This window comes from Abramis brama (genome assembly GCF_963993115.1).
Source record: "Abramis brama genome assembly, chromosome: 23".
Taxonomy (NCBI): Eukaryota; Metazoa; Chordata; class Actinopteri; order Cypriniformes; family Leuciscidae; genus Abramis; species Abramis brama.
This window is the reverse complement of record NC_139985.1, coordinates 1,378,623-1,403,900: the sequence shown is the minus strand read 5'-3', so window position 1 is coordinate 1,403,900 and position 25,278 is coordinate 1,378,623. Positions and strand designations below refer to the sequence as shown.

At 39.4% G+C, this 25,278-nt stretch overlaps 1 protein-coding gene across 2 annotated transcripts in view; it reads left to right on the top strand.

Moving 5' to 3' along the window:
* The window catches only part of eml6 (EMAP like 6), a 73,017-nt gene extending 52,691 nt beyond the window's left edge, over positions 1-20,326 (top strand). For both annotated transcript variants that reach the window (XM_084101739.1, XM_084101738.1), the window contains 11 exons: positions 5,762-5,935; positions 7,363-7,571; positions 8,355-8,512; positions 9,377-9,491; positions 12,096-12,284; positions 13,213-13,385; positions 15,458-15,620; positions 16,823-16,926; positions 16,996-17,149; positions 18,466-18,566; positions 19,492-20,326. In XM_084101739.1, the coding sequence (XP_083957865.1) occupies positions 5,762-5,935; positions 7,363-7,571; positions 8,355-8,512; positions 9,377-9,491; positions 12,096-12,284; positions 13,213-13,385; positions 15,458-15,620; positions 16,823-16,926; positions 16,996-17,149; positions 18,466-18,566; positions 19,492-19,516 (1,565 nt within the window). In that variant the 3' untranslated portion in view covers positions 19,517-20,326. The remainder of the gene's footprint in view (positions 1-5,761; positions 5,936-7,362; positions 7,572-8,354; positions 8,513-9,376; positions 9,492-12,095; positions 12,285-13,212; positions 13,386-15,457; positions 15,621-16,822; positions 16,927-16,995; positions 17,150-18,465; positions 18,567-19,491) is intronic.
* Positions 20,327-25,278: the final 4,952 nt, after the last annotated feature.

Below are 25,278 nucleotides of genomic sequence, written 5' to 3'. Positions count from 1 at the left end.
TAAATGCTGCTTTTCATCAGTGTTTTCGACTAATTTATTTATTTTGTACGTATTTGTTTATGCATTTAGTACATTTATTTTTTATTTTTGCATTTATTTATGCATTTAGTGCATTTATTGATGCATTTACTGCATTTACTGCATTTTTAAAATGTATTTATGCATTTAGTTTAATTATTTTTGCATTTATTTATGCATTTATTTTGCATAGGTGTAGCGTGATGAATATTTAATTAAATGCTGCTTTTCACCAGTGTTTTCAACTAATTTTATTTATTTATTTTTTGTGCAATTTATTTATTTTATTGATGCATTTATTTATGCATTTAGTGAATTGATTTTTGGATTTATTTATGCATTTCATTTATTTTTGCAATGTGCATTTATTTTTGCATTTAGTGCACAGATTTGTCTGTTAAAAATAATTTAAATTAGAAATAATTCTGCCAGAAAAATACAGCTCTGATTGAATAATAAACGCCTCGGTTACGACTGTAACCTCGGTTCCCTGAAGAGGGAACGAGCGTTGCGTCGAGTTTGACGCTATGGGAACGCTTTGCGTGATGACGTCTTGAAGCACATGTAAAATCAGTCCAATGGTGTGGCGGAACGTCAGAGGCGGGTGACGTCACGTACCAGGAAGCTATGAAAGCCGGCCCGAAACAGAAAACGAAAGCTTCGTAAAGTCTGAAGTCGTGTTGACAGGCATGAAGGAGATATGGCAAGGTGACGCAACGCTCGTTCCCTCTTCAGGGAACCGAGGTTACAGTCGTAACCGAGGCGTTCCCTTTCAAGGGAACTCGCGTTGCGTCGAGTTTGACGCTATGGGAACGTCTATACCAACGCCTCCATAGCTACAAATGTCTGTCCTGTGTGAAATCTGGTGAGCAGCACTAGGAAGACAAAACATGAGACCCTGGAGCAGAGTCTAGATCCAGAGAGTAGAACCTGACGAAAGTGTGCGGTGAGGACCAGCCTGCCGCATCACAAACGTCCTGTAACGAAACTCCTGATATAAGGGCCTTAGAGGCCGCCATACTCCTCGTAGAGTGCGACCGGACAGCCAAAGGAGAAGGCTGTCCAGCCGCCTCATAAGCAAGTGAGATAGTCTCAACCACCCACTTGCTCATCCTTTGCTTAGACACTGGACCTCCCTTGTTAGGGGAGCAAATGTCACTTTTACGCCACAGGGCAGCTCTGTGGACATACGCGTCTAACGCCCGAACAGGGCAAAGCAAATTATTAGCCTCCTGGTCCGATTTCGAAAGGGAGGAGGACCTCCAAGTGCCACGAGGGAAACGAGATACCAAAGGGGTCTTTCCCCACAGACATTCCACCCAAAGGAATGTGGTAAGCACCTATGGCCGCCACATAAACCTTTAAGGTGGAGGGGTCAGACCTGCAGTGAACCAGTCCTGCAGGAACTCCAGAACTGTACCAATTGGGCAGTTGACTGGATCCAACCGACGGTCACTACACGAAGAGGTGAATACTCTCCAGTTCAGGGCATAAAGTTTCCTCGTGGAGGGAGCTCTGGACTGTAGAATGGTCTCAACAACCTCAGTTGAGAGACCTGACTCTATGAGCTGGGCCCCCTCAGAGGCCAAGCCCACAGGTTCCACAGTTCTGGGCGGGGGTGAAATATCGAGCCCTCCGCCTGGGACAGAAGGTCCCTCCTGACGGGTAGCTCCAGAGGAGGCCCGTCGAGGAGCGACACAAGATCGGGAAACCATACTCTGCCCGGCCAGCGCGGGGCTATAAGAAGCAGGCAAACCCGGTCCCTGCGAACTCTCTCCAGAACTCCCGGGAGCAGAGCAACTGGGGGAAAAGCGTACAGACGTAGCCTCGGCCACGTCTGCACCATAGCATCCAGTCCAAAGGAGCTGGATGCGTGAGGGAGAACCAAAGTGGACAGTGAGACGTCTCTCGAGACGCAAACAGACCCACTTATAATTTCCATATCAGCTCCACCACCTCGGGGGTGGAGCCACCATTCCCCGGGCCTCGGCCCCTGTCTCGACAGAGTGTCTGCTCCTATATTCTGGACCCCGGGGATGTAGGCTGCCTTGAGTGACAGCAACTTCCCCTGGGACCACAAGAGGATATGGCGTGCCAGCGCAAACCCCCTTGATATAGGCGACTACCGACGTGTTGTCCGTATGTACTACACATGGTGTCCCCTGAGACCTGTGATAAAGCTCCTCAGAGCCCGGAAGACAGCTAACATCTCTAGGCTATAGAATGCCAGGAACGATGATGGTCTTCCCACAGACCTTGAGATGAGCGACCCTCAGGATCGCTCCCCAACCCGTGAGGGAAGCATCCGTCGTTAGCAGTTTGCGACGACAAGGAGCTCCCAGCACTGGGCCCTGGGACAGGAACCAAGGTTTCTTCCACATAACCAAGGCACGTAGGCGTCACCGCGTGACCTTGATTGTGCGAAATGGGTTGCCCCTCGGGGAAAAACCCTCTGGTCCTGAGCCACCACTGCAGGGGCCTCATGTGCAGCAGTCCAAAAGGTATCCCGTTGGAAGCTGCTGCCATGAGACCCAACAGTCTCTGGAACTGTTTGACAGTGAGTAGCTGGCCTAGCTTTACACTTCTCACAGCTGCCAGGATCGAAGCGTGGCGATGACAGGCGCGCCTGCATCGACACTGAATCCCAAACCACGCCTAAAAAAGTGGTCCTCTAAAATAGAGAAGCACACTCTTCTTGGCGTTCAGCCGTAACCCCAACTCTTTCATATGGGCGAGAACAACATCTCGATGTTGAACCGCCATCTAATGCGACTGAGCTAAAATCAACCAATCGTCGATGTAGTTCGTGATGCGAATACCCCGGAGGCGCAGAGGCGCCAGAGCTGCATCCACGCATTTGGTGAAAGTGCGGGGTGATAAAGCCAGGCCGAATGGAAGAATTCGATATTGGTATGCTTTGCCCCCGAAAGCAAACCTCAGGAACTTCCAATGACACGGACGGATGGAAATATGCGTCCTTGAGGTCTATCGTGACAAACCAGTCCTCGGACTAATCTGTGGCACGATTGTCTCAATGTTAACATTTCGAACTTGAGCTGCATGACAACTCGAAGACCTAAAATGGGACGCAATCCCCCGTCCTACTTTGGAACTATGAAGTACCGGCTGTAAAACCCGGTTTCCCTGTTGGAGGGAGGTACATATTCTATGGCCCCTTTCTCTAACAGAGTGTTTACTTCCTGTTCCATAACCAGAACCTGCTCGGGGCCCACCATTGTGGGCAGGACCCCCATAAACCGCGGTGGGCGTTACTAGAATTGTATCTAATACCCTTTTTCCACGGTCTGCAGGACCCAACGAGAAACATTTGACAGTAGCTTCCACGCTGTCAAAGATTCTACTAGAGGTACCAGTCTCTCGAGACTGGTTTCTGGATTTTGTTGCTGTTGAGTAGTCGGTTCGTCGCCCTGTAACGGCGCACCGGCAGGGAACGACCAAACAGACTGCTCTAGCACCCTCCTCAGAGGGGGCGGGCATCCCGAGGCCACTACGTTTCCGGGTGGACCTTGAGATATGTGCTCGCCGGAGACCGCTGCGCCCTGTAACGCCGGAGGCGGCAGGGTTGGCAGAACGGTCCCCTGAGGGCACTGAAGAGAGACGGGCACCGTGAAAAGAGGTGTTAACCGCTCTGCTTCGGGGGGACTACCCTCATTTGTCCTGAGCCCTCAGACATCAGGACTTTTTCCCAGCAGCCTTCTTGGCGGTAATAACGGTCCGCAGATCCGTTTTACCCCTCGAAGACTGCTGGGTTTGAGAGCGCCCTCCGTGTCCCCGAGATTTTTGTGGGGGAGCACGGGAGGAAACGCTCTGTTTCTGAGTGGCGCGGTGCACAACGCTCTTTTTAGAGGAGTGAGGCTGCTCCCGCTCAGCAGCCTCATAGAAAGAACGGCGGGGGAGAAGTTTCTGAAGTGCAGCTGCCTGTTTTGAAGCTTCTTGTGACTTCGCTACAGCACTATTAACTGCGTCTCCAAATAACCCTTGCGTAGATACTGGTGCATCTAAAAGAACATGTTTTTCTTTGTCCTTTATGTCACTTAAGTTAAGCCACAGATGCCTCTCAGTGGCCACCAGGGCTGCCATAGAGCGGCCGATGGATTTAGCCGTCTCCTTGGTGGCCCTGAGAGACAAATCCGTGGCTCTACGCAGTTCAGACACCGTATCAGCACTAATACCCCCGCCCTCCTCAAAATCACCCAATAACTCAGCCTGGTAAGCCTGCATTATGGACATTGTATGTAAACACGCTGCAGCTTGACCGGCGGCGGCATAAGCTTTATGAACCAGGGAAGAAGTAACTTTTACTGGCTTGGATGGAAGTGCAGGAGCCTTCAGAGAAAATGCCGTTGCTGGAGAGAGATAGCTCGCGAGCGTCTCTTCCACCTTCGGCATCTCCCCATAACCATGCTCTTTATAATTGTGAATGGATGAATAGTGTGATGTTTGTGCAGTATACACTCGATATGACACTGGTTTCGCCCACGATCTCGACACCTCGGTGTGGAGATCGGGGAAAAACGGCAGGCTCCTGCGCTGGGGCTGCGCACGAGATGGCAGGAAGCGTTCGTCGAGCTTACTTTTCGAACGAACGTCCTGCCTATCTTCTGGCCACTCAATAGATAGTCTGTCAACAGCTCTAGTAATGACATCGAGCAGTTCCTCAAACGCATGAGACTGAGGTGGCGAATCCTCAGACTCAGCTACAATACTCACAACATCCAACTCCTCAGAGCTGGATAGTTGCAGTACTGGTACCTCTATCGGGGGGGAAGAAACCGCAGCGCGTGCTTCCACACCCTGATAAGAGGCACTGGATCTATCAGACGGATGCTGAGATAAGGCAGAGCCCGTCTCAACATCCACTGATAAATCCATCTGTGAACCCCAGGTCTGAGATAGACGCCGTGCCTCGGCAGCGGCGGGACCCGAGCCCTGGGGAGCGTGGTCGGGATTGAACCGAGCCAAGCGGGATCGGAGCGTACGCAATGGAAGCGCACAGCAATGCACACAGTCACCACCCTCGAGTGCTGACTGGGCATGCTCCTCTCCCAAACAAACAACACAAAGAGTGTGTGTGTCACCTCCCGTTAAATAACGCGGGCAGGGATGGACACACACTCTAAACTGCTGCTCGCTCGCCATACTGAATATATATATATATGATATAGACAGACAACACCAAATATACAGACAGATTTCACACAGAGCGCAACTGAAGACTCAGAAAGCTTTCGTTTTCTGTTTCGGGCCGGCTTTTATAGCTTCCTGGTACGTGACGTCACCCGCCTCTGACGTTCCGCCACACCATTGGACTGATTTTACATGTGCTTCAAGACGTCATCACGCAAAGCGTTCCCATAGCGTCAAACTCGACGCAACGCGAGTTCCCTTGAAAGGGAACTTATATAATATAAAATATATATAAATACTCCTTTTAAATAGCTTCAATGTAGTTAACTGCTTCTTGTTAGTTGCTTATAGTCTAGTTTTATATACTTATATACTACTACTTTTTGTAAATGCATCTTAACTGTAGTGTAACTATTTTAAGCCAGTTTCTTAGTAGCTTCCCATCACTGTTTATATATATATATTTGCATAATCAATGTCTTGTAATAAACCTAATGTGTTTTATTTGTCACATGTTCTCGTTTGGGAAGCTTGTTTGCCCCTTCAGCTCTGAGTACTGACGGTGATGTGTGTGTGTGTGTGTGTGTTCCTGTAGGCCTGGCGCCGTGCATTCACGTGTGGGACGCCATGAGTAAGCAGACTCTGTCTGTGCTGCGCTGCTCTCACGCCAAAGGAGTCGGATACGTCAACTTCAGCGCCACGGGGAAACTCCTGCTGTCTGTGGGAGTGGATCCCGAACACACCATCACTGTGTGGAGATGGCAGGAAGGTGTGTGTGTGTGAGAACTATTGATCCATGCATTTACTATTCACACTCGACAAGACCCATTTCTCAATAGTTAGGTCACTTTTTCAAAGCTTAACACAGTTCTCCTGAACAGTTTGGTAATTTCACATTCATAATGCACTATAACTACTAAAATATGTGTTTGAGTGGGCGGGGCAAAGTTCAGCCAATGAAGACAATTATGCAAATCTGTTACAAACCTAGGTAGGTTCTGCAGGAAGAGAGACTGAAATTACATTTTACATTTATGCATTTTGCAGATGCTTTTATCCAAAGCGACTTGCATTGCATTTCAAGGTACACATTTACATCCTTATCAGATCTTGCTTTCCCTAGGAATCGAAACTTTGAATATTTGAAACTTTGCAGAACTTTTACATTCACAGGCATCTTTATTACACACTATAAAAGGGAATACCTGAAAAGCATAATAGGGGCAGTTTAAGGTTAATATTTAAATGTGTTAGTAGTAAATGTGCAAATTGGCCTGTAGGTACATAGAGTTTTAGGGATATTTGTATCTAAGTGAGATAATTCATGTAATTTGAAAGGTGTGGTTACTAATCAGCCCTCTGGTGCTCTTCAGGCAAAATTTTACTTTTTTTTTATTTTTATTGTTTTCTTCATCGGAATGGTGCAAAACATGGTAAAGGTTTTGGCACTTACTATGTGAACGCAAAAAATGTGGACATGATTGGAACAGGTTAAATGGTCCTGAAAAAAATAGTCACACTTGTGATCCTCTCATTGGAAATGATTGGGAGACGGATTTCCTCTAGTGGAAGCGTTTGGTACTGCGGCCAAACACACTCTGTGACTGAACGCTCATTTTTTTAGATATCAAGCTCAGATTTGGAACACAACTTGTTTAGATTTATGGCTTTGATTTTCTCACAGTTTTAGATTAAAACATGTTTCTGAAAATATATATTTCATATACAATTTTTTATAACAATAAACATAAACTTCTGTAACTTTTTTTTAAGTTCACTTTTTTAAACTTTTTTCACTTCAGCAATAATCTGCCAAGTGTCGTCTTTGAAAAGAGATCAAACTTCAGTCTGTCGCTCTAAAGCATTCAAGATTTACCAAGGTTTAAGTTGGAAATTAAATTTTCAGGTCTATACTCAAAAAGTGAATAAATGGATTATAAATATATCGTAAATATAATTTAATACCATACAATCCCCTAAAAATACAAAATATTATATAAATATTACAATTTAAAATTTTATTTAAATAAAAATATTTAAAAAACACTATTGAACTAAAATATAGTACATTCATTTAATTGAAAAAAATATTTTTAAGGGTTAAATAATCCAGAGTTTTGATAAAGTGACTCAAGTATTGAGAAGTCTGTTCTAGCGATTGTAAAAACCTGTAATCTTCTTTAATTGTGTGCTCAGGCTCGAGGGTTTGCAGTAAAGGCGGTCACACAGACCGGATCTTCGTGGTGGAGTTCAGGCCCGACTCGGACACGCAGTTTGTGTCTGTGGGGATTAAACACATCAAGTTCTGGACGCTGGTGGGAGGATCTCTGCTGTATAAGAAAGGAGTGATCGGAGCGGTGGAGGACGGCCGCATGCAGACCATGCTCTCGGTGGCGTTCGGAGCCGTGAGTCTCGCGCATTCAGGGACAGGCTTTCAAATTCACCTTTTCACTCAACGGAAAATTTGGCTACTTCATTTATAAGTTATCGGCCGTTCAGAACTTCTACTAACCAAAAAATAAAAATTAATCACAGCTTATATATAAGAATGCATGAAATCCGAATTTTATTTCATATATATATATATATATATATATATATTTAAATTTGGATTTCATACATTCATTTCTTATTCAAACAAAATCCTGTCATCCAGCATCTCCTCTCTTCCTCTTTCATCCTCATCCTTTTCACCAAAAGTGTGTTTTAGTTGGTCAGATCAACACAGGACAAAGAACATCAAATAAATGTAGGATGTTGGAAAATAACAATGTCTTTTCTGTTCACCAAATGCTTTTTAATCTTCTGTTGCTTCAATGCAAATGAACAAGCGCACCGTTATTTGTTGTGTAGTGAAGTGTGTGTTCAAGTGAGCCAGATATGAGCAGATTCTGCGTAATACACTGTATTTAATATATCATGGTGACTCATGAGTATTTGTGCTAAATCTGAGCAGATTTGTCTTAAACGAACTTCCCCAGCAAAGTGAGTAAACATAGTAACACACCAAATTGGCTCGTGATTTGACAGCGTTAGTTGTAATTTTAATTTCAAACCCTGTTCATGGATATTATCACAAAAATATGAACTGTTTTCAACATAATCATAAATGTTCTTAAGCAGCAAATCATCATATTAGGATGACTTCTGAAGGATCATGTGACTAAGATGTTTGTATCGTCTGACAGAATAACCTGACGTTCACCGGGGCCATCAACGGTGACGTGTACGTGTGGCGGGAGCATTTCCTGGTGCGTGTGGTGGCTAAAGCGCACACTGGACCGGTGTTCACCATGTACACCACGCTCCGAGACGGGCTCATCGTGACCGGAGGCAAAGAGAGGCCGTGAGTTCAGCTGACGTCCAGATGGGGCCCGCTCTTCAGACTTTTCCCTCAATAAACTCATAATTACTGCTTATTAATAGTTAGCAAGGTATTTGTGAAGTTTAGGTATTGAAGGATTAAGGGATGGAGAATATGATCATAAGGCATTAATATGTGCTTTAATAAACAGCCAATATCCTAGTAATATGTATGCTAATAAACAACTAGTTAATAATGAGAATCAGACCCTAAACTTAAGTGTTACTGTTAGTTTTATATGTCCTTTATACCATTTTCTATTCAATTTTTTTTTTTTTTTAGGCACCATAAATAAAAAAAATAGCACATTTTTCTTATACCTTGAATACAAAAGTTCAAAAGTCTGGAGTTTGTAAGATGTTTTTTAAAAAGAAGTCTCTTATGCTCAGCATTTATTTGATCAAAAATACAGTAAAAATGTTCTTTTCTAACGTTTCTAAGTGAATATATACTGTAGTAAAGTGTAATGTATTCCTGTGATCAAAGCTGAATTTTCAGCATCATTACTCCAGTCTTCAGTGTCACATGATCCTTCAGAAATCACTCTAATATGAGGATTTGATGCTCAAGTAACATTTATGATTATTATCAGCATTGAAAATGGTTCATATTTTAGTTGAAACTATGATAAATTATGTTTTTCATGATTCTTTGATGAATAGAAATTTCAAAAGAACAGCATTTTTTTTAAATATAATCTTTTGTAACATTATAAATGTCTTTACTGTCACTTTTTATCAATTTAATGTGTCCTTTTGATGAATAAAAGTATTAATTTAACAGTAGTGGAAGTGTACATATCGTTCTGTAGTTGTAAATGGCTGTGTTGACTGTATTTGTGTGCAGGACTAAAGAGGGCGGCGCTGTGAAACTGTGGGATCAGGAGATGAAGAGATGCAGAGCGTTTCAGCTGGAGACGGGACTGCCAGTCGAGACCGTCAGATCTGTGTGCAGAGGAAAGGTCAGTCATGCTTATGCTTTATGCAAGTGTTTTTGAGTTATTGGCATCTAAAAAGAGCCCTGCTATCTGTGTTCATTTAAAGTCTTGTGCTGTGTTTGAAATCGCCCCCTATACCCTCATTCACGAATCCCTACGAGTCGATGAAAACGAGCGAGTGAATGCGGACACTGTCGATTTTGCGTAGTTTGTGCTTGCTGTTTAAAGGAGTGGTTGATTATGATTTGACTTTTCTAACTTTAGTTAGTGTGTAATGTTGCTGTTTGAGCATAAACAACATCTGCAAAGTTACTAGGGCTGTACTCAACCAAAGAAAATCTTGGTCGACTGAAGTCCTGAAATTTTCGACTAAAAATCGACTAAAATCGACTAAAAATGACGTTAGAAAAAAAAAACGTTAAATGAATTAGATGCGCACTGTGCGCAGTACTTGGTAGCCTTGTTGTCCGCCTAAATTAATTATAAATAAACATAAACAACTAGTAGGCTATTTGCAGTATATTAAATCGTTTTTGACCTAATTATTTTGCACTGAAATGAGTTTGACACTCGAGTCTGTCGGCTCTGACAGCGCTGCATCACGTGCACCTGCGCAATATCATAGCTTATGATTTCCGAAAATAGTACTATGTTGTCAACTAGTGATATCATCACAAGAACTGTTGAGGAATATGCAACATAATTTAGACAATTATTTTTGTCATATGTTATAATAATAAGTTATAACTGTCAGACACTATCATTTCACCATGCATGTCCTCGCACCGAGCGAGGCTGAACATGAGCTCAGCTTCGCAGCTGAGACACGAATAGACTATTAACTAAAGCTTTTACTCTTAATAAACACAAAAGGCACGTCCACTTTAATAAAAAAATAATATTTATTAAACAAACCAGATCAAGAGCAGAAACGAAATAAAGTGCATAACTGAAAAATAAAGCATCCTAGGCTCAAAACTAACACAACCAACAGCACAGCGCAATTGCGCATTAGGCTCCAAATAAAAAATAAAAAAGTTAGGTTATCACACTAAAACATTGAAATATGCAAATTCTGATATGTTCATATAGCCTACTCAAAACAGACAGGGCAAGCTAACGCAGACAAGTGAGCTTACCACTTTTAGATGATATGTCATGTTTGTCGTCGAGCTGTGGAAAACTGTTGCTTGCAAACTTTGCATTCGACCTTTTTCCTGTTATCAATTTTAACAAAATGCTGCCACACTGTCGATTTCTTTGTTGTTGACATGTTAGAAGAGGACTGACTATTAAACGCTCTCACAATTAAATAAATAATATTCAGCATCAAACCTTCTATGCTCGACGCTCTCTCTTGGGTTGGGCTAATCCAAAAAAGGTGAAAACAAGGGGGGTGTTTTGAAGACAGACTGTTACAGTGAAACGAGGGTACTCTGAAAACACCCCCATTAGCAGTTAGTGCTTTCCACCTGATGAAATGAGCGCGCCTCAGCGCGGCAAAACTGATGAAATAAACGCGGCAGAAAATCGACCAATCAGAATTTTGGTCGAACCAGAATGTATCGACCAATTAATCGACTAATCGACTAGGACAGTACAGCCCTAAAAGTTACAACGCTCAAAGTTCAAAGCAAAGGGAGATATTTGCTTTTAAAGAAATCGCTTTTTAAGGACTACAACAAACGGCTGGTAGAGACTACAGTGAGCTTCTCCACGGGTTAGTGACATCACCAACCCTAGAATTTACATAAACCCCGCCCCCTGAGCATGATTTCTAGATTATCATGACAGAATATGCTAATCAATGACTAGAAGATAACTACACATCAGCTTCATAAATTCATCAACTATCCATTCAGAAATGTCCTGTTGCTTCTACATGTTGTCACTTCTTCTAGAGTCTCTCCATCATTGTCTGACTCCGGTTTGAACATAAAAGGCTAAAAGTTTTAGAAATTTTCAGTGCATGTGTGTGTGAGGAGGTAATTGAAGCTCCGCCCCCTGTGCCGGGAGCAGCAGCTCATTTGCATTTAAAGGGACAGACACAAAACGGTGCGTTTTTGCTCACCCTCAAAAAGTGACAATTTTAACACTATATACAAATATCTGTGGGGTATTTTGAGCTAAAACTTCACACACACACTCTGGGGACATCAGAGACTTATTTTACATCTTGTGAAAAGGGCATTATACCACCCCTTTAAGAATAATAATTTGAAACAGCAAACTGGCAGATCCAGTAGTAATTAAAAGATTTATCTTGAACTCTGCCATGAAAAAGGAATTTAAACATGTATGATAATACACTGGACCAGCAAGGTTTGGAAAATGGATGGATGATTTGATTGAGCTGCAGCGCCATCTTCTGGCGAGACGCAGGAATTCATTCAGCACATGACTCTCACAGTGCATTATGGGTATTCTCTAGCTGTTGAGCGTACATCGGTTGTACACTCGTTATTGTGGTGCATTGTGGGATTGAATGAGTGCACTATGGTTTCAGACACTACTACAAATGGCTGTTCCCTCAAATAGTGCCCTATTTAAGGGTATAGGGAGCGATTTCGGACACAGCCTTAGTTTAGAAGACGGACAGTCGTATGATGTTTCTTTGTTGGATGAAAGGGAAAGATCTTGGTGGGAACGAAGGATGGCGAGATCATCGAGGTGGGAGAGAAGAACGCCGCCTCCAACACCATGATAAACGGACACACACAGGGACGCATCTGGGGTCTGGCCACACACCCCTCCAAAGACGTCTTCATCTCCGCCAGCGATGATGGAACCATACGCATCTGGGACCTGGCAGATAAGGTGAGGGATTGTGGGTAATGGAGAAATGGGAGTGTTTACACCACCGTCAATAAGATGATTCAATTAACTATCAAGGACACATTAATTTGATCAAATGCATCAGTAAAGACATTTATAATGTTACAAAAGATTCTATTTCAAATAAACACTGTTCTTTTGAACTTCAAAGAATCAAAGAATCCTGAAAAATAAAGGTCCTATTTTAACGATCTAAGCGCATGGTCTAAAGCGCTCGGCGCAAGTGCACTCAGTGCGTGTCTGAATCCACTTTTGCTAGTTTAACGATGAGACAAATGGTCAGCGCTCCCGGCGCATGGTCTAAAAGGGTTGTCTCTATTCTCTTAATGAGTAATGGGTGTGTTTTGGGCGTAACGTGCAATAAACCAATCAGAGTCTCATCTCCCATTCCCTTTAAAAGCCAGTTGCGCTCGCACCTGGTTTTCAGACCGGCAGCCTATGAGCGCACAAATAGGCACAAATGCATTTAAATAACTATTTAAATGCTATTTAAACAACGTGGCATAGGACGTGAAAATGATAACTGCGTCGGGCTGAAACTAGCGAAAAACACTTGAGTCGTGCCTGACACTGCATTGCATCGGGTGTAAGATAGGAGCCCACGTGTATCACAGTTTCCACCAAAATATGAACCGTCAAATCATCATATTAGAGTGATTTCTGAAGGATCATGTGACACTGAAGACTAATGATGCTGAAAATTCAGCTTTGATCACAGGAATAAATGACACTTTACTATATATTCACATAGACAACAGCTGATTTACATTGTAAAAATATTTAAAAATATTTTTGATCAGATAAATGTAAAATGGAGAGCACTTTTTTCAAAAACATTCAAAATCTTACCGACCCCAAACTTTTGAATGGCAGTGTATGTCTATTAATACTTTATTTTTTTGTCTCCCAGAAACTTCTGAACAAAGTCAGTCTGGGTCATCCGGCGAAGTGCACGGCGTACAGTGTGAACGGTGAGATGGTGGCGATCGGGATGGAGAACGGAGAGTTCATCGTTCTGCTGGTGAATTCACTGACTGTGTGGGGCAAAAAGAGAGACCGAAGCGTGGCCATCCAGGACATACGGTCAGAAGACACACCGCACGTCAAACACAGGGGAAACAGCTCGAGCAATCACACAAAACACTACAAGATACATCTCTAATTATCAAAAATATATAAAAATGACTGAAGATATTAAGTCGTCTACTGAAAAATTTATGCAAGTTTTTGCTAAAAATGAGAACAAATATGTCAGTGGGGAAGAAAAGTAATAAAATCAAACCCACAAAACATTACAAATTAGAGATGCATCGATGTGTAAAAGCCAAGTTTTTCACTGTTTAAAAACAGCCGATGATCAGGTCTGATTATATCCTGTCAATCAAAATGGACAGAAAAACGTATCAGATTGTGTGTGAACTAAATCTCTCGTGTTGAATTTAGAGAAATTTAGCGCAGCAATAACGCATTAACAGTGACGTTAAAGCAGGCTTTGACCCTGCGAATCACGTGTAGTTCAAGCTAGGTTTTTCCCTACATAAAACATTATTTAGTGTCTCTCATTCCATAATCACAAAGAACTTTTGATAAAAAAACAGTCTCAGCTTTCAATTTCTGTCCATTTTATCACGAAATCCTAAGAGGCATTTTGACGCTGACCGATTGCTGTAGTCCCTCAGTTCAAGCGGAACTCGAGTCTTTCGTTTTAGCGCCAAAAAACATGAATTAACATCAAAATGTATGTTTAAAGATACAGTACAACTTACTGAAATGAATCATGTCTCAAGTAATCGCTCCATCAGTGTTTAAAGTTCCCCTGTAGTCGATCATTTTATCCCTTAAAACTCATCTTTGATCACCATAATGACATTTAAACATTTTTATCTTGAAAAAATTTCTTAAAATATCTTGAATGTAACTCGACACCCTTGCCTCATTTAGTATGTGCGGTTCTATGCATATGCAAATGAGCCCCGCCTCCACTCACTCCCTCAGCTCAGAGATCCACTGGTTGACGATCACACGTTGATCTGATTGGTTACAAGGTAGTTTGTGACGTCAGAAACACCAGCGATTTCAAAGCGTGTTTTTGAGACTGTCTTTGGTTCACTGCAGTTTTAAGGAGGAAATACTCAGCAATGGAGTCGACTTATGAATTTACACATGGTTTGTCTTAAAGCATATTAAAAACACCACATAGACACAAACTACATTAAAAGCTGGATTTACACCACTTTAATAGCGGAAAGATGTCAATAAAACTGCTTAATGTTGGATTTACCTCAGGAAAGTGATCCAGTGTTCACAGTTCGTTAGCAATAAAAACACTAGAGAGGAGCTCATCAATTATATATGCATGTTTCAATTATTTTGTCATGAAGAAGTGTTTATATAAACTACCTTATCTGAAACAGCTTTATACAAACAAATCAGTTTTTTGAGTGTAATTATTAAATCTGAAAATAAATAGTAGTTGAATGTAATAGTTTAGGCTCTGTTGTTAATTTTAACCTAATATTATAGTAATGAACCAAATGAGACGATTCTCTGTGTAGTTTAAGAAAATCAAACTATCGGTATCAGCAGACATCGATTATTTATGATATCTGAGATATTTAGTATCTGTGCATCTCTAGTTAAAATACATGATCAAAAATATATAACAATTCAGTAACACTTTATTTTACAGTGTCCTTGTTACATATGTTACATGTACTTACCATAGTAATAACAGTAAATTATGCATAATTACATGCAATTAACCCTCAACCAAACCCTAATTCTACCCTAACCCTATAGTAAGCACATGTAGTTGCTTAATATTACTCAAATGTATAATTACACTGTAATAATAACACCTTAAAATAAAGTGTAACCAAAAATTTGATTTACTTGAGAAGCAAAATGACTGAAGATATTAAGTCTTGTCAAAACTAAGCAAGTTTTTGCTTAAAATGAGAAAAAATATCTCAATGGGGAAGAAAAGGAATAAAATAAGAGTTTATTATTCTGAACACATTGACAGACTGCAAAAAAAACAAGACTTACTATCTGAAGTAATTTTGCTTCTGTAAGTGCGTCTTGATTTATGAATGTTTTGATATTTCAGAAAGCGTGTTTGCAGTGCATTGATCATATTTAATAACGCCTCACAGGTTCAGTTCTGATAACCGGCTGCTGGCCGTCGGCTCGGTGGAGTGCGCTGTCGACTTCTACGATCTGACTCTGGGTCCGGCTCTCAATCGCATCGGATATTGCAAAGATATTCCTGGCTTTGTGATCCAGCTGGACTTCTCCGCCGACAGCAAATACATCGAGGTACAACTGACTACATAATCAGAAGAACAGTTGTTTCCACAAAATTACATGCATAGCTGAAATGTTTTTTTTTGTGCATGTACAATTTTGCACAAACAAAGGATATTGCATGGATTTTAAGTTATTTTAAAGTTTATTTAAAGTTTTTTTTTTTTTTTAAGATCCAACCAATATATATATACACTATATATATACACACACATATATATATATATACAGTGCAATGCATAAGTGAATACACCCATGCTAAAGTTGACTAAAAAGAGGAATAAAAAATCATATTTTGGAAATTGAACTTAATGCCTTAATTTAAAAAATTAGGAAAAATCCAACCTTTAAGGACACCAATTTTTATTTTTAAGTATTTTTTTATTTCTTTTTTTAGGATACTATGCATCCTGATAAAGTTCCCTTGGCCTTTGGAATTAAAATAGCCCCACATCATCACATAGCCTTCACCATACCTAGAGATTGGCATGGGGTACTTTCCATAAGATCATCTCTCAATGCAAATCAAACCAGCTATTAGGCTAACTGAAATAAAATCATGCCAATCTCTAGGTATGGTGAAGGCTATGTGATGATGTGGGGCTATTTTAATTCCAAAGGCCAAGGGAACTTTATCAGGATGCATAGTATCCTAAAAAAATAAATAAAAAAATACTTAAAAATAAAAATCTGCCTGCCTCTATGGGAATTTAACATAGGGGTGTACACACTTATGCACCATGTATTTTAAGGAAGAACATTTATTTATTTACGATACATTATTCATTCACAAAGAAAATTGGTGTCCTTAAAGGTTGGATTTTTCCTAATTTTTTAAATTAAGGCATTAAGTTCAATTTCCAAAATATGATTTTTTATTCCTCTTTTTAGTCAACTTTAGCATGGGTGTATTCACTTATGCATTGCACTGTATATATACACACACACACTATATATATACATACATATACACTGTTGTTCAACAATGTGAGGAATGTGCTTCTAAATTACTATTTATTAATAATTTATTGATTAAATCTAGTCATTTTAAGGTAAATAAAATGAAAAATCACAAAAAATCTCCAAACAAATTGCATTAAAAAATAGAAAAAATATTATCAAAATGAAAAAAAAATCTTTCAGGACAAACAAACACTGAAGTCTAGTTTTGGTGCTCTGCGAGGGCAGGATGTTAACGCGGGTCGTGTGTTCAGGTCTCCACAGGCTCTTATAAGCGGCAGGTTCACGAGGTTCCCAGCGGGAAGATGGTCACAGAACCGGCTCTGGTGGACAGGATCACATGGGCCACATGGACCAGGTGACTCTCAGATCTGTGTGTGATGATGATGATGTCAGTGTACCGTGGTAAACTCTCTCTCCTGTGCAGTGTCCTGGGCGACGAGGTTCTGGGCGTCTGGCCTCGTAACGCAGAGAAAGCCGATGTGAACTGCGCTTGTGTTTCTCACGCCGGGCTGAACGTGGTCACCGGGGACGACTTCGGCCTCGTGAAGCTCTTCGACTTCCCCTGCACGGAGAAATTTGTAAGTCAACCCTCAACTCAAGTCACATGTATTTCTAGGCTTTAAGTGCGACTGTGGCGGGAGAGGAGCTGATTTGATTGACAGATTAGGTGAGTAAATGTTATGTTTGTGTATCTCTATATTCTTGCTTTTATAAATGACTTTTTTTTTTTTTTACTTTGTCAAATGATCGGTTTTTGAAAAAAATGCCAATTAAGTGCGACTTCGTGATGTTGTACTGTAGCCGTCTATACGGGAGAGTGGCTGATTGTTATTACATGACAGATTAAATAAGTAAATGTTATAATAGTAGAGAAAATCATGTTTTTTTCCACAGACTAAAACATGCACATCTTAGTCAGTCAAAACTTTCGTCATGCTGCATAATGGTTAAATTGATAATCAGGATTATTTTTCTCAAAATATTAACGATTGTTGTCATTTAAGAAATGTATGTTTACATCTCATCAGAATTATTGCACAACTCATGCTTTATTTAACCTCTTCTAGTTTGGCTTTTTATAGGCTATTTATCATATAAATTAACACACATTATGAAAACAGGCAAAACAAGAAACTTCGGTAATACTTTATTTTAGTGTCCTTGTTACATGTACTTACCATAGTAATAACAGTAAATTATGCATAATTACATGCAACGAACCCTCAACACCCCCAAGTAGGCCTACATGTAGTTGCTTAATATTACTCAGTACTTAAATATATAATTACACTGTAATAATGACACCTTAAAATAAAGTGTAACTCAAACTTCTCTAAAAAATGTAAACGGTGAAATTCCTTAAAGTTATTCCAATAGTTCTAAATTAAATTAATTCATAAAAGCATTAAAAGACACATAGTAAGTGCATTTTTTCAGCATCAACAATCACAAATTTAGTTGAGATTTATGTTTGGATTTATTACAGTTCATAACTAAGAAGGTTTAATCTTCAGATTTAAGAAATGCACGAAGATGGAATAAAATGAGTTTGTTTAAAAGCAGAAGCTCGGTTCTTTCCTCTGATATATTGCATGTTCAGATATTCATACAACTAAACATTCTGAAACTTTTGTGAAAATTATTAAAAATGCTGGTGGCTTTTTAAAAAAAAAGTGTCTTCTGTGGCGTCATCTTGTCATCGTCTCGTCTCAGGCGTGGAAACGAAAGTTGTTGAACATTTTATCATACTTTTCGCTAACAATATTAACACTTTTATATAATAATAAGGGTTAATAATATATATGTATTATCATTAACCCTTATTATTAACCCTTGAATGGTTTATGTTTGAGAGATTTTGATGTTTTTACTGTTGGTTTGCTCTTCTTCACAGGCCAAACACAAGCGATACTTCGGTCACTCTGCACACGTGACCAACATCCGCTTCTCTTATGATGACAAATATGTGATAAGTGTAGGAGGCAACGACTGTAGGTGAGCTGACGTGTGTGTGTGTGTGTGTGTGTGTGTGTGTACTCTTATTAATGCCTGTGTTCTGTCTCTCAGTGTGTTTGTGTGTGTGTGTGTGTGTACTCTTATTAATGCCTGTGTTCTGTCTCTCAGTGTGTGTGTGTGTGTGTGTGTGTGTGTGTGTGTGTGTGTGTGTGTACTCTTATTAATGCCTGTGTTCTGTCTCTCAGTGTGTTTGTGTGTGTGTGTGTGTGTACTCTTATTAATGCCTGTGTTCTGTCTCTCAGTGTGTGTGTGTGTGTGTGTGTGTGTGTGTGTGTGTGTGTGTACTCTTATTAATGCCTGTGTTCTGTCTCTCAGTGTGTTCGTGTGTGTGTGTGTGTGTGTGTGTACTCTTATTAATGCCTGTGTTCTGTCTCTCAGTGTGTGTGTGTGTGTGTGTGTGTGTGTGTGTACTCTTATTAACGCCTGTGTTCTGTCTCTCAGTGTGTTCGTGTGTGTGTGTGTGTGTGTGTACTCTTATTAATGCCTGTGTTCTGTCTCTCAGTGTGTTCGTGTGTGTGTGTGTGTGTGTGTACTCTTATTAATGCCTGTGTTCTGTCTCTCAGTGTGTTCGTGTGTGTGTGTGTGTGTGTGTGTGTACTCTTATTAATGCCTGTGTTCTGTCTCTCAGTGTGTTCGTGTGTGTGTGTGTGTGTGTGTGTGTGTGTGTGTGTGTGTGTGTACTCTTATTAACGCCTGTGTTCTATCTCTCAGTGTGTTCGTGTGTGTGTGTGTGTGTGTGTGTGTGTGTGTACTCTTATTAACACCTGTGTTCTATCTCTCAGTGTGTTCGTGTGTGTGTGTGTGTGTGTGTACTCTTATTAACGCCTGTGTTCTGTCTCTCAGTGTGTTCGTGTGTGTGTGTGTGTGTGTGTACTCTTATTAACGCCTGTGTTCTATCTCTCAGTGTGTTCGTGTGGAGGTGTGTGTGATTCCTCCAGCGTTCGGATGCCGACCTGATGGAGACAACCATTCTGTGAAGTGCAATGTTTACGCTCACATGCTCAAATATACACTCATAAATCATGCCAATATTTCAGAAATAAATGTATTTTTTGTTTATTCTGAAGTGCCTTGGAGACACAGTTTGCTGATCTTTGCCCCGAAATGTTCACATGATGCATATATGGTGCTAAATGGAATATGTCCACTTAGAGCTTTTTAAAATTGTTTTAAAAAAATCATGCATTATGCAATTTTAATTTTTTTCCCTCCTTCTTTTTACATTTTGTACATAAATGTCAAATATAAATATCCTCTCATTAAATGCTCTTCCTGTTAAAAATATCCAAATACATGGGACTCAGGAGAAATTAAGTACTGTAATGTGTAGATGTTATATTTGACCTGTGCTATTTTTGTTAAAATATTTATTTTTTATGTACGTATTTACGTATGAAGTATGCAAATTAGTCGGTTGGTCTTTTTGAACTGTTGGCGTATGTGAAAATTGCAAAAAAAAACTCACTGGCTGTCCAAATATAAAAGTTATATGAAATGTCTGTAGTAGCGTTGTGTGTTAGATTGCGATGCACTGTTTGTAGCCAATCACGTGACAGCAGCTGTTAACCGTGTGCAGATATATCCAGTTATATCTGTCATTTGTATGTTCATGTTTTTGTAATTTGTCTGATCAGAGGTCAGTTTAATTGAAAGATATATACTAATGCATGAATCGAAGTCTGTGTGATCGTTGGTCATGAATGAATACTTTTATAATTATAATTAAAGAGAACAATGTGCTGAAATTGAGTGTTGTTCCATCTTTCACCAGCTGGTGGCAGTGTGTCTAAAATCATTTTTAATTCAATATTGCCTTAAACATTAGCCTGATTAAATAATGAGTCCAACGAGATCAACTGTGGAAGTGATATAAACAAATATCAGAAGCATAACTACACGGAAAACAAGTTTTGCACGGGCAAGAAGTCTTCAGAAGAAACCAGACAGGATCCTTTGACTTCCATAGTATGGGGGAAAAAAAACTTTTTGGTTACAAACATTTTCCAAAATATCATATTTTGTGTTCAGCTGAAAAAATATATATTTATACAGGTTTGAAACAACTTGAGAGTGAGTCAGTAACATTTTTGGGTGAACTGTCCCTTTAAGACAGTTGTTTTTTTATGACAAGTATTTCAGAAATGTTTGAATAAGCCAATGAGGCATTATTAATCATTTGTATGGATTTCCACAACAGAATTCTGAACAATAAATAGGCCTAAATCAGGTTCAAAATTATTTTTATCACTCTATAAATGTGCCTGAATAAAATACTGTAGATAATTCAATACTGAAAAAAATACTGTCAACAGACAGAAAAAAAAGCATCACTGTGTTTTAGGAATATAATGTTGTATAACATCAGACGAATGATATATGAACAAAATTCAGAAATGAATAAAAGGAAACTTGTGTTTGGTGTGTAAAGCTGCTGAAGTGGAGATTTCTGACTCTTTAAAGATAGGCTATATTTAAAGTTTTATCTTTTATATTATCTATGTATTGTAGTTGAAATCTACAAACGCAAATAAAGTTATAAATAAACACTTAAAAGTACGGAGCCCCTGATAGGACATGGTGATGGAACACACATGAGATGGGAAGAAAAATATATATTTCGATGTTTTTGATTTTGTGTTCAAAAGCATTTACAAAAAATGTTTCCTTCACCATGTATAATTCACGTTTTGAACGTTTTATTTCTGCTAGTCTGAAAGAAAGCAAGTTATGGAAGCAAAATAGCCCAAAATCTCAAATTTGGGGGGACGACGACTATGTTTTTGACTGTAGCTTCTAGTTCTAATAGTAATTACATAAATAAATAAAAACTGCACCTGACATGTCAGTGATCTATTCTCCAGATTCAGCAAATAAAAGTAAACAATGCATTCCAGATCCGCCCAGCGCAGTGTGAGTGTGTGTGAGAGAGATCTCTGGCACGCAAACATAAAACACACACACAATACACTCACCTCAACATGTAATGCTATTCTTGTGGATGGTTTTACGTACATTACCATGGCTATTGTAAAATCACTTATAATGCCATGATTTGACTATAGTCATAAATAATGTGTGCAGAAAAGATAAAAAAAGATTCCACTCATGTTTTCTTGCCACACATTGAGTTTCGCTTCAGGGCGCCATCATTATTCAGACGATAGAGAGTGTCAGATCTTCACATCGCTAGATCAGGTGTAAGAAAACAGTCTTAACCCTTAAACTTTACTCAAACTTATTACTATTCATTTCTTACTTTGCTTTACTTTTCAAGAACAGATAATGAACTTACACAATAACATGAAATCAGGAATTTGCATTGTCCTCAAAAGATGTCTAGACACAGAATTCATTTAAAAATTAACGCAAAAATAAATAAATAAATCCAATAAAATATTTTTTAAATTTTTTTATTTTAATACACTGTGAAATTTTTTTTTTTGCTGCCTTAAATTTAAGTAAAATCATCTTGGATGTTTAAGTCATTTCAACTTAAATTGCATTAAATCGACTCAAAGAAAAAAGTTGAATCTTGTATAACTTTGTTAAAAATTATGTTAAGCAATTTTCAACAGGAGGATTTTTTCTTTAATGTGTACTCCCAATATAAAATAAATGTACTGAATAAATAAATAAATAAATAAATACATTTAAAAAATCCAAAAAAAAATATCCTTCCCCCCAACTAAAATAAATAAATGAATCACTATAAATCGCCTCAATAAAATGAATTCACTAAATACATTTATAAATATACCCCCATAAAGAAATAAGCATGGGTTGATCTTAGGGTTCGTTTAAACGACAGCGATGAAATAAAAACGGAAAAGTTTTTCCTTTGCGTTTTTCGTGTACAGACGACAACATTGTCAAAACGATCTCTGTTCACACGGATCCGCGAAAACGACTAAAAACGCTGTAGCTATTCTGCTGTCAGGCCAGTAGATGGCGATGTCACTTTGTAAAGAAACACACGAGCCTGTAGACTGAACACACAACACGCATGACGTCACCGTTTTCATAGTTTACACAGAGTCGATAACGGTATCATTTTTAAAAGCTTGTGCTTTGAAACCTGTTTGCGTTTTCTGGCCCCTAAAACGCCGTTGTCGTGTAAATAAACGGCTAAAATGCATAAAAAGTTTTACATTTTTTTAGTTGAAAATGGTGTTAGAGTGTGTGTGTTCGCTAAAATCCACACCAACGTTCATATTTTTAAAAACGGTCTTTGACGTGGAAAACGTTTTTCCTTGTGGCGAGACGGTGAACTGCAGGCATTTGAAAATCGAAACCGCTTGCCGTTCTACTGTAAAAAATAACTGTTGGTTTAACTTAAAAAAGTAAGTTACCTGGTTGCCTTAAAATTTTGAGTTCATTGAAATTAAAAATTTGAGTTAATACAAAGAAGGAGATTGGTTTAATCAACAGAATCTCAAAATATTGCGTTATCTGAACCACATTAATTATCTAAGTTGATTTGACAAAAGAAAAAAAGTCATGAAAATAATTTTTTACAGTGTAAAGAATTTTAACATTGTTAATTAGGTCTGTTTCAGCTGGGCACGTCAATATCATTCATAGATTTCACATCTGGAAAAGAGGCGTAGGCACGTTTTTTGTGCGTATACATTTGTTTCTCTGAATCACACGTACACACTTTTGAGAGATGATCTTAGACCAAATGTAGAACGGTTTCTACATGTTATAAATGAAGGCCTGCAGGTCACTGGGGTTTTAATGTCGCACTGAATGGAGTGTTTGAGACGTGGCTTATGCAAAAGTGCTGTTACATTAATGTTTCACAGACTTAAATAACACAAATCCAGCTCAGTCTTGTGCTAATGCAGCTCATGCTGTATAATGTGTGAAATTAAAGGCTCATTTAATAGAGAGAGAGAGACAGAGAGAGAGAGGGCGAGAGGAGAGAGAGAGAGAGAGAGAGAGAGAGGGAGAGAGAGAGAGGGAGAGGGAGAGAGAGAGGGAGAGAGAGGGAGAGAGAGAGAGAGGGAGAGAGGGAGAGAGAGAGAGAGAGAGGGAGAGAGGGGGGGGGAGAGAGAGAGGAGGGAGAGAGACAGAGAGAGAGAGGGAGAGAGAGAGAGACAGAGAGAGAGAGGGAGAGAGGAGAGAGAGAGAGAGAGAGAGAGAGAGAGAGAGTGAGAGAGAGAGGGAGAGAGAGAGAGAGAGAGAGAGAGAGAGAGAGAGAGAGAGAGAGAGAGAGAGAGAGGGAGAGAGAGAGGGAGAGAGGAAAGCAATAAGGCATGTTTGTTTCTTCAAGTCTTTACTGGTATCACTAGCATTAGAAAACTTCACATTTTTGGTTGCAAAGGTTTTCCCAGAATTCCCAAAGTAGGTGTCCAGGTCGGGGTTATTATAGTTAAATAAAAATAATAATAAGATTTTAGTTCCTTGAAATACACTTTAACTAAAATAAAATAAAATACATAAAAAAATTAACTTATTTTGTTTCAGCTTATATACACATACACACACACACACACACACACACATATATATATATAAGTCTATATAACACTTTACAATAAGGTTTCATTAGTTAACTACTTTAGTTAACGTGAATTAAGAATGAACAATACTTCTACAGTATTTATTAATCTAAATTAATGTTAATTTCAACATTTTCTAATACATTTAGAATTAAAAGTTGTATTTGTTAACATTAGTTAATCCACTGTGAACTAACCTGAACAAACAATGAACATCTGTATTTTTATTAACTAACATTAATAAAGATTTATAAATACTGTAACAGATGTTCTGTGTTCCAGCAGCCGAAGCTTCAGTGTGACGGAGTTTGAGTTCAGACAAACATTGAGTTTATCTTTACACCCTTTCAATCTCTTTTTCTGGATGTTAAATGAGTGTAAAACATATCTGTTGTTCTCGCCTGTTCCCCACGGGTCGTCCCGGGACGTGTTTCTCATATATTCTAAGCTCTGCTATCAATGAAGCTTAAAGGCGCTTTAATTAAAACTGGAGCACAGAGTATCACGACATCTGGCCTGAAATCTAACGCAACATTCACTGCATTTACTGGCAATCAGAGTTTCACCGTACAGCCTCCCTGTGTCCTTAAGCAGCATTAAATGAGATCTCACACACACACACACACACCATGTGCCCAAATCTCATTTCCTGAATAAATAAAACCATACGGCTGATGGAAATGTGTAAATGTCTTCATCTCAGCACTAACAAAAAGAATTAGAAAATACTACATTTAGTCATACTCTCATTTCTCACATGCATTGTGTTTGTGTGTGATCATTTGACACACGAGTGTCATAAAGACATGCTTTGACATGTAAACGTCTCGTACCTGCATGCAAATACATCAGACAGGAGAAGGGAGATCTGGGAGATCTGGAAGTTCTGTCACTCTCACTGAATGAAGAACAGAAAACCAGGAGCACAATCAGCAAAGCAAACATTTGTTCCTCTAGTAGATTTGGTGGGTTTTACGACTATTTGGCACATCTGTTGGGAGCAACTTTATATGCATTGAAAACCTTTTTCTGTTAAACATGCAAATAATAACTAAGAAAAGAATAAGTTGTAGGCCAGAAACACTCTCTAACTTCAGGCGTCAGCTGCATAAACTGTGTCTTCAGAACTAGTTTGACCAACTAGTCTTGTTGGTCTAATTGCAATCGATTAATCCATGCATATGTTT